The 8,951-nt window shown below is 51.0% G+C and overlaps 1 protein-coding gene across 4 annotated transcripts; it reads right to left on the minus strand.

Moving 5' to 3' along the window:
- Nucleotides 1–565: 565 nt before the first annotated feature.
- Nucleotides 566–8,715, minus strand: RBM22 (RNA binding motif protein 22). 4 transcript variants are annotated; one of them, XM_035559729.1, is made up of 11 exons: nucleotides 8,588–8,715; nucleotides 7,810–7,863; nucleotides 6,822–6,851; nucleotides 5,932–6,064; nucleotides 5,546–5,646; nucleotides 5,156–5,328; nucleotides 4,368–4,568; nucleotides 3,711–3,875; nucleotides 3,147–3,235; nucleotides 2,461–2,592; nucleotides 566–1,786 (listed from the first exon to the last, which is right to left on the minus strand). In XM_035559729.1, exons 1-11 carry the CDS (start codon nucleotides 8,639–8,641, stop codon nucleotides 1,656–1,658), a joined length of 1,263 nt encoding a protein of 420 aa, XP_035415622.1. In that variant the 5' UTR covers nucleotides 8,642–8,715; the 3' UTR covers nucleotides 566–1,655. The 4 variants fall into 4 exon arrangements, with proteins under 4 accessions (XP_035415622.1, XP_035415621.1, XP_035415623.1 ...); XM_035559728.2 differs by lacking the exon at nucleotides 8,588–8,715 and adding an exon at nucleotides 7,949–8,161; XM_035559730.1 differs by lacking the exon at nucleotides 6,822–6,851 and having other exon boundaries at nucleotides 8,588–8,672.
- Nucleotides 8,716–8,951: the final 236 nt, after the last annotated feature.

Raw genomic sequence — 8,951 nt, forward strand, 5'->3', positions numbered from 1 at the left:
AGTCCTCTAACATTAAAAATTTGTGATGTACGACTGCTGTCCTGTTCTAAACCCACCTCTCTTCCCTCTGTCCATCAGCGGAAGAGCACACGTACCCCTGGGGAACCTGGCTGGAAAACAAATAAATTGCTATAATGTACACCTTGTTTGCATTCAAGATCTGTCTGCAGTGCCCGCGGGCCCACTGGAGCCTCGGGGACGGAGCAGCAGCACGCAGCACAGCCCTCCTGATCCCCCAGCGTGCCTCAGCCTCCCCTAACACCGCCTGGGACGTCTCTTACCCGACAAAAACTAAACTAACCACCTGAGCCCACAGCTCAGCCCTTCCTCCAGGGAAGGCCAGCTTGTGCTGCAGCCGTGCCCCTGGTGCCACGCCAGCACTGGCAGCAGCACACACGCCCTTGGTGGCAGCACCGGTGGGACCCGCTGGCATCGCGCAGGTCAGCGCAAGGAACCAGAACCGGACCCACTGTCACAGCCCACTCCTCGCCCCGGCTTTGGCAGCAGCCGAATCAATCAAAGCCCTCAGACGCCCTGCTCCAGGAAGCGGGGTCTAAGCAAAGTGTTGAAAAACTCATGTATTTAATGTATTTTTTTCAAACAAGCAAAGGAGTCTTCAGAACAGGTCCCACCGTGTTTTGCTTTACAGAAAGATGCCCACAGATCAGTTACGTGAAAGCAGCAGACATACAGGTATCTTAAAATCCTCTGGCCACGTGCCCATACACCTTATTCAACGGCAGGCTCCATGCGGTTGCTCCTAGACAAATGCTATAGTTGGAGCACAGAAAGAAAAGTTTCACGTCTTATTAAATCAGAAAGATGTTGGATCCATCTCAGAGTTTAAGAAGAGACCGTATCCAAACGCCTTGAAAGCCCTGATCGTGTCCTGTAAATACGCAGGACGAGTCTGCAGCTGTACTGTGCTGCTGACAGCTGCAGGGGGGCACACGAGCACCTTCTGGGGAGCGTCACCGGGTGAGAACTGCTAACCTGTCACTCCAGGTCACGCCTGCATCACCAGGGGGCTGCTTGCACAACCCAACTTTTCTTGCTCGGGACACGCGGGATTAGAAGTGAAGCACCAGAAAGTTTCCTTCTGTTAAAAGTTTTTAAAAAGTAGGGGAAAAAAATTCTGTGGCGCTGGTAAGGTAAAGCCATGTGTTTGGCACACGTGACAAGCTTGTTTTTCTGCTCTTATTCAGTCCTGGCTCGATACTACAAGATTAATACGTCATTAGAGTAACAAGTCATTGGCGACTTGACACAGAGAAGTCTCTCGTTACACTTAAATAGTCCACAGTGCTCAGCCTGAGGATATCAAACGGGCTTGAAGAGGGTTTGGTTTTTGTTTTTCCAGAAGTTTATTTCAAAAGTGTGCAAATGGGATACACTACGAGCACTGTAATTCTGGTACACCTGATCCACAGACCCCCCTGACAGCCCTTCTTGTCTGCCCCCCACCCCCCGATACTAAACGAAAGACCTGGGCTGTATCAGCGATCCGATAGCTAACGGTGACACAGAGCTCAGCTTGCCCAGCGTCTGCAAGCAGGGAAATAAGGCTTCTCTAGCTCACCCACAGCTCAACATACGGCACTACCATGGTAACTAGAAAATAACATTTACTTAGACGACGAGGGTGACACGATGTGCTAGGGGCTGCTGTGCTTTCCCGCGTGGGCGCCCATCCTCTGGGGATCTTGAGACGGGTAGTGAATGGGGCCTGGCGCTCTCATGAAGGGAGGCGGTGGCCCCATGGCGTGGAACATGTGTGGTCCAAAACCTGCAGAAAGAGTTGTCACGTTCAGACACAGCAAGAGAACAAACAACGCGGGTACTGCTGTTTGAAACCGCCAACGGAGAACGCTTGGCCACCAGCTGCACCTCAGAGAGGTGCCCATCTCCCGCGATTCCTCAAATTCCTTCCCCTCTTCCCAGTAAAACTGGGAGCAATCCTTACCCAACACGCATTCCTAGTCACAGATAAAAGCTGGTGGGGGACTGCCATGGGTGTCTGTAATGCCAATCTAAGTCATTTCTACTCAGCTGTGGAGCAACCAAAGAGTCTGACATCCCACAAAAAGACCTTCAGACAGATGCATGTACACAAACGCAGGCTTGCGTTCAACCAGCTGCGGAAATACCCTCTGAAGTTCAGGTCAGTGCAGCATTTACGCAGCCAGCAAATGCCCCAGGTAGGTCTGAATACCCGTAACAGGGATCTCCAACGTGCCTCAACATTTGCAAGTGAATTACCTACCACAACAGGCAGCTCAGTTTAATCAAACTGTGCTGACAGCTCCTCTTATATCATCGTTTCAGACCGTCTCATCAGGAAAATCAATACAGGGTATCCATCGGTGCTACAGTTAAGCTGAGCAAGGAGGAGCAGACCTCCAGCCCGCTGCGCTGGAACACCAATTTAGAAACCCTCAGTCAAAGAGGAAAAACAAGTACCTGGAGGTGGTGGCGGAGCAATGCCAGGAGGTGGTGGCAAGGCAATGTTAACCACAGCTGGGGGGCCACTCGGAGGTAGGTTGAAGTAATTTGCAGAAGCCTCCTCTTCTGCAGCTGGAGGAGGTGGGAGAGCTGCAGGAAAAGAAACAAAACCATACTGTGGTTATGGAAAATCTGATCTCTCAGTCAAGAAATGCAGACACATCTGCCTCCAAGGAGGAGGCACAACCAATTCTTCCACAAGGGCAAACTGCTGCTACTATCACACAGTCGAGGTGGAGCAAGAGGTAGGACTGCACCAACCTGTGGAACGCTCCCCATTTTACTCCATCAGAAACCAGCTTGGCTTTTTCCTTCACACAACACTCAATGAATTACAAAACGTTAACCAAGACTTGAACAGCGTGGGTTGCCAGTACCTTGGACCCGAGTAACGTTAATTAATTCAGCTTTAACTTTTCACTCATCACATGACAACCTTTCTTTTCAGCAAGAATTTGCTTCTAGACAAAGCTCGTTTCCCGTGCCAGGTTTTATCTGCTGCAAACCCACAGTCAGGAACTGCTCTGGGCTCACCAGTGCCTCTGGTGTCCTGAACTTAAAATGTTCTCGGAGGTTGAACTCCAGCCTTTCTCGTGGAAGCAGGTCAGCATGAAATGCTTCAGAGCAGAAAACTACTCCCTTACCTCCGGGAAGCCCTGGAACTGGTTCCAGCTTTATCCCAGACTCTGTAGTACCTTCTTTGTCCTTCTCTTTTCCTCTTGCTGCCTGAGACCTAAAGAACAGACAAAAATTTGAGAACAAGGATAAGAAAAGGCAGAACAAACAGATATTTATACTGCTGTGTTCCACATTATCTAATCTAGACCCGTTGCTTCAGGCCAAGGATGAAAAAGTCACTCCCAAAGACAGCTGATACAAAGTATGCAAATAACGTTCACAAGAGCTGAATTGAAGCAGAACTATGAAACTCATCCACGACCCTCAACTAACACAACCCTTACACAATTTGTGCCACATCCAACCCAGATCCCACTACTGGAAGAAAAAGAGACTGCAAGAGAACCCCAACTGTGTATCGACTCATTGCCTACTTCAGCTTAACATCCAATCCAGCTCCTCAGGGCTGCATAAACTGAACGAAGACCCACAAAAAATGAACTCCATTTAAGAATCGAGCCCCTGAAGACAGTACTGACAGGGCATCTGAGAAAGAGGTTCCGTGTGTGCATGCCACCCACCCCACTCACCTGCCCCATTTGACATTGAGCCGGCGGCCGTTGACGATGAGTTTGTTGAAGGATTTCTCAGCAGCCACTTCTGCAGCTTGCCGGGTGGCAAACTGGATGAAAGCACACTGCTGTCTCTGCACCACAGTTATCGTCCGAATTTCCCCAAACTGGTAGAAGTGATTTCTGTGTGGAAAAACGTGCATATGAAATCCCGCTCCTCCTAGCCGCAGGGTAAGATTTTATGTGATGAAACAGATATGATCGCATCCTTTCTCTTCCCCGTCACCACTTCAGAACAACCACTACAAATCAAGTCTCTTGGCTCCTGTGTGCCATTATGCAGCAATAAAATCACTGCAGCAGCTTTTCTCGGCAGCTAGCTAGACAGAAGGTATGGGACCTTGTTGTAAAAAGCATAACAGTACCCCCAAGAGCTCCGAAGAATGACTCATCTGTAAGAATTCTCTCTTAATCAAAGCATTTGAAGCACGCCTGTTTATCTGTTCTCCAACAAGCTGGCACTCCTCTGTACCTGCCCACCAACCAGTTCCCCATTAAGGAACACTGGAAGCCGGTATTTTTTTTTCCTTGTAAGACAGATTCCCTCCCTTGAAGATGAGCAGTAACCAAAGCACCAACTACAAAGGCAAGCGCAACACAGCTGCACCAACACACCTGAGATCTGATTCAGTGATCGTATCTCCAAGCCCTCCAACATACAGCGTAGTAATGGTCTTGTCATCAGGAGGGTCCAGTCGAGGCATGGTCGATGCTCGTTTCAGCAGCTTATCAGCCACAGGATCGTTAATTCCGTAGTAACGATCTTTGATGTTCTGATCAGCCAGGGGATCATCCGGATCTGTCGGTTTCTCATGTCTAAGGTTCAGCAAACAAAGCGTTTCATAACGCCAGTCACAGCTGCATCGGGTTAAAGGGACTACAACTGCTCCTTTCCCCTCTAAGGACAGTCTGGTTGTTTATAACTTTGTTCACACGAACAGGCCAAAAGGCAACAAAAAGCCCCAAGAACTTAGACTGCGGCTAACAACGTGCTACAGGCAGGGCTGCCTTCAGCTCTGAACGAATGGCACTTCTGCCTGCCGAGCACTCAGTACCACAACACACAAGAGCTGGATTTCAAACGGCCTCTTGTTCAGATCCAAAGACCTCTGACGGAGGGGACTGACGCCACGAAGGGAAGAAATGAACTACGCAAGACAAGAGCTGCACTCGCTGCTTTGGGCAAACACTACAAAACCACGCAGCGAATGCCTCAGCACCGAGCCTGTCACAACAAAGATCCATTCAGTGGTGCTGCACGCCGGCTCACTTCAGGTTTCACACTGACCCCAGTCACTGCATCGTGTCTCCTCCCCACTGCAACATTTCCTGTTCCTCAGTCCCGAGGGGGAAAACGTATCCGGCCACAGGGAACAAATTAAGTGTTGGAAACGTATGTGTACCTGTAAGGACACTCTTCTCCTCGCTTGCACTCTCCTTTTACCCAGAAGGAACAGATGTGAGGACGGTTACGTTTGTAGTAAGGCGTGGTCCGAGCCAGCTTCAGCAGCATGTCACTGGTGGAAGTAGCTTTTCCTAGCGCGCCCACTGGTCTGGTGCCGTCAGAGTTGGCTATCTACGCAGAAGTTAAAATGCAAATGATTTGCTGAGAGCTGTTACGATATTACATGTTGTATGATATAAAAGTACTGGAAAATAATGCAAAGAATCAAAGGAAGCACATGATTTTAAGATGACTTGGGTCATTCTTTTTCAGAGAAAGTGCATTTGGCCCCTTCCCTCCCTTGTACACATCCACACAAACAGAGCACGATTAAACTACACTTTCTTACCTCACGTTCCATGTTCTGGGTGTAATACTCTTTATTGACATCAGATTTAGGCATTTCGTCCTTAAGGGAGAGTCCTGCATCCCGGACTTGGATAGGCAAACCTAGAATTGAACAAGCAAAACATCCCTAGGAAGCACAAACCGAAAGAACAAAAAATAGTTCTCGCACCCTGCAGTAGCCAGAGATAACTTCTCCACCGCCCAGGTACACCAAGCCGTCCCTGAATCTTGGGAGACCTGATCGTCGAGACTTGTTCTTCTCCAAGTCTGTCCGCAGACAGACAACCACGCCAATTTCATGCACACATTTAAAGCCATTTCACCAACTTTCATTCCAGAGGCAAGCAGAACTGCTTCTTCTCTTAGTTAATGCTTTTTGGTACGCACCATACTCCAGGTCAAGCAGGCAGGTTTGACAGACGTTCTTCAGCTTGCTGCACGTCTGGCACACTTCGGTTTTCTTGAAACGCATACGAACACCAGGGCACCAGCGGAACACTGTGAAGGGCCTGGCACAAATCTGAAAGGCAGAAAGTCAGCAACTGAATCACAAAGCACTGAACTTACCGTTCAGGGTCTTGCGTTATTAAAGACAAATTGGCAATTATTTGTAAATTGAGCAGTCAACGAAATAGCAGCAAGCCCAGTGAGAGGCTACAGGACCTTTGGTCCAGATAAAAACCACCGCCCTCTGTTATCCGCAGGAAAGATGCATCTGCATCTGATGCACGCACAGTTTGAGGAAGGAAAGCACGATTTCACCACAAACCTTCTCCCCACCTCAGGTGACAACTGATAAAAGAAGCAGGGACGGACCTTAACTTCCCTCAAGTCATGACAACATTAAATACTTCTGTCCCTCTCAGAAATAAACCTGGGTTATTTCTAACAGTAATCTCTAGCTGGCCAAGAATAACATGTTCACAGCAAACCCTAAACTCCAGTTATTTATTCACCGTTTAACAATAAAAAGAAACTTGCAACAGAAAGTACTGAACATCTTGAATGTCGCAATACCTTTATTTAAAGTACGATGATATCAGCAAAACCTAAAGATTCTGATAAAGACGAGCAAACCCTAGGTCTGTCTGACCAACAATTTTACTGTTACAAGAACAAGCATCTAACAAAGCGGACTGCTGACCGACCTGAAGCGCTAGGCAGTTACGTACGCGTTAAGATGTTAGCCCAGATAAGCGCTTTCCTGAAGGCAGCAGATATTTTATAACATTGGAACGTATCGCTCCTAGACGTGCTTCAAAAGACAACAAACATACCTTGCATTCCTTTCCATACTTCTCTTTGGTCTGAAACATAATCAAAATCAAAAAAGAAAACGCAGAATATCATTAACTTGACAACAAACACGTCACAGTTACGGCACAGCGTCCTCTTCCTTACATACTGCACCTAGGCTCACCCACCCCCGTGTTTTGTGCTTAAGTGGAATCTTCCTTGGTTGGTGAACAGGACAAAAATAATCCTAAGGAACTCTCAACCCATTTTAGAATCACTCATTTAAACGAAGTATGATGAGCCTCACTCCATGTACTCGGAGAGGTGCAAATGAAACGGAATGTTAATAGTTATTTTTCAAACCAAGGTGATGTAATCACATAAACCGAGTACACGAAAACAAACCGTTTCTGAAACTTCGCTTCTATCAGCAATAAAATTATGTTTCTTAAAAACACGGTAATAGCTCTCAGCAAAATTTGTGGAAAGAAAACGTGAAGGAGAGGATCCAAACATTCACCCTCGGTACCTGGACTGAGCACAGAGAAAAGCGGCACAGCACGGCCTGACTCATCCTGAACGGCCAGAACCAAGGTCAACAAACAAGGATTTAAATTACTGCCAGGATGCCTTACTAAGGCTGCCGTAGCTTATTGTCAGGGGTACATATCCTGCACATCACAAACTGCGCTGACCTATTTAACGCTCCAGCAGCTCCCCGCTCCCCACAGCGCACAATTTCCCGGCACCGAGGCTTTGTTTTCTGGTGTTTCCTGCCATCTGGGCGTCAGGCTGCCATCTTCCTCTCCTTTTTGCCTAGCTTATTCCTACACCCTGTGCCTGCCGCCCTGACATGACACACCAACAGAGGTACGAACCAAACCCTGCTGTGCACAACCAGCTAATGGGGAGCGCGCACACCGCTCAGCACCCCCTGTATCCCAGCTTGTTTTATGCCTCAGAACCGAGGAGTCCCAGGGCAGGCGTCCATCACCCAGCACAGGGCTGCGCGGTCACGCAGGCACGTACCATGCGGATGTACGGGTTCTCTCCAAGACATGTCTGGCACAGAATAGGGAAGTCCTGAATGGAGCGGGAAGAAAGAAAAAGTGGAATTAGCAATGAAATCACCACGGCAGCACTTGAATCACCTCCTGTACTAACGCACCTGACCGTAACCCACCCGGGTGCTGGGAGGACACAGAAAGGCCTCCCTCGGGAAGAGCCCCTGGGCCAGCCACGAGCCCCCACCCGAGCCCCTCTGGTGAAAGACCCGCGGCACGCTGGCTGCTCCCCATTTCACTTGTGAGGAGCATCCCGGGGACTCCCTCGGGGCGGCGAGCTGCGGGGCTAGTTTATTCGCCATCGCAAGGGCGAGAGGCGCAGCAGTCGCAGCGTACGACAGCCGCACGTCCCCTCGGGCCTGACCCTTGATTCCTCCCAGCTCCTCGCGGGCTGAGCACGCGGGATCCCGCCCTCCGCGACGCCCGTTACCACGCCCTACAAACGCGCTTTTATCTGACCGGCCTTTGATTTGTTCTGCCCCTTTTTCGCCCTTTTCCTCTTTTTTCCCTCCTTCCCTCCCGACGGGGTGCCCGTCGCTCCTTGCTTTTGCCCGCCCCGCCCCGCCGCTCCCAGCCGCCCTCCCCATTTCAGGCACAGCGCGGCCCTTGTTGCCCCCCACCCCCCTCACCCCCGCCGCGCTCAGGGCGGCTCCACCGCCCCGGCCCCACCCCGGGCTCTCACAACGGGCCCGGCCCCGGCCCCCCCCCAGCCCCCGGAGCCCCCCCGGGGTCGCGGCCCTCACGGCGTCCTCCCAGTTCTGCCGGTTGTACGTGTTGGAGCCCAGCGACGTCGACATGGCGGCCCCCGCGCCGCCCCGCCTCGGGCCCGGCCTGCGGCGGAGGCGGAAGCGGCGTCACTTCCGGCGGCGGCGGGGAGTTGGGGGGGGGGGACGGGACGAGGGCGCTGTGGGCGGGGCCAACCAGAGCTGGGGGCGGAACCATCGGGGGCGGAACCATTGGGGGCGGGGGGGAGCGTGGACGGAACCATTGGGATGGGAGGGTGGGGGGGGAACCACGGGGAACGGGGTGGGCGAAACCATGGGGGGCGGGGGGGGGAACTTGGGGACGGAACCACTGGGAAGGGAGGGGGAGAACCCATTGGGAATG

This window comes from Cygnus atratus, chromosome 14, assembly GCF_013377495.2.
Source record: "Cygnus atratus isolate AKBS03 ecotype Queensland, Australia chromosome 14, CAtr_DNAZoo_HiC_assembly, whole genome shotgun sequence".
In the NCBI taxonomy this organism is placed as follows: Eukaryota; Metazoa; Chordata; class Aves; order Anseriformes; family Anatidae; genus Cygnus; species Cygnus atratus.

Excerpts from the sequence above, each read along its gene's own strand:
- RBM22 (XM_035559728.2), bottom strand. The coding sequence starts at position 8,146 with ATGGCGAATAAACTAGCCCCGCAGCTCGCCGCCCCGAGGGAGTCCCCG. Across the intron at positions 7,864-7,948 it reads CCCGGGTGGGTTACGGTCAG|GACTTCCCTATTCTGTGCCA; the intron begins GTGCGTTAGTAC and ends CGCTCCATTCAG. Across the intron at positions 2,593-3,146 it reads AGTTCCAGGGCTTCCCGGAG|CTCTCCCACCTCCTCCAGCT; the intron begins GTAAGGGAGTAG and ends CTTTTCCTGCAG.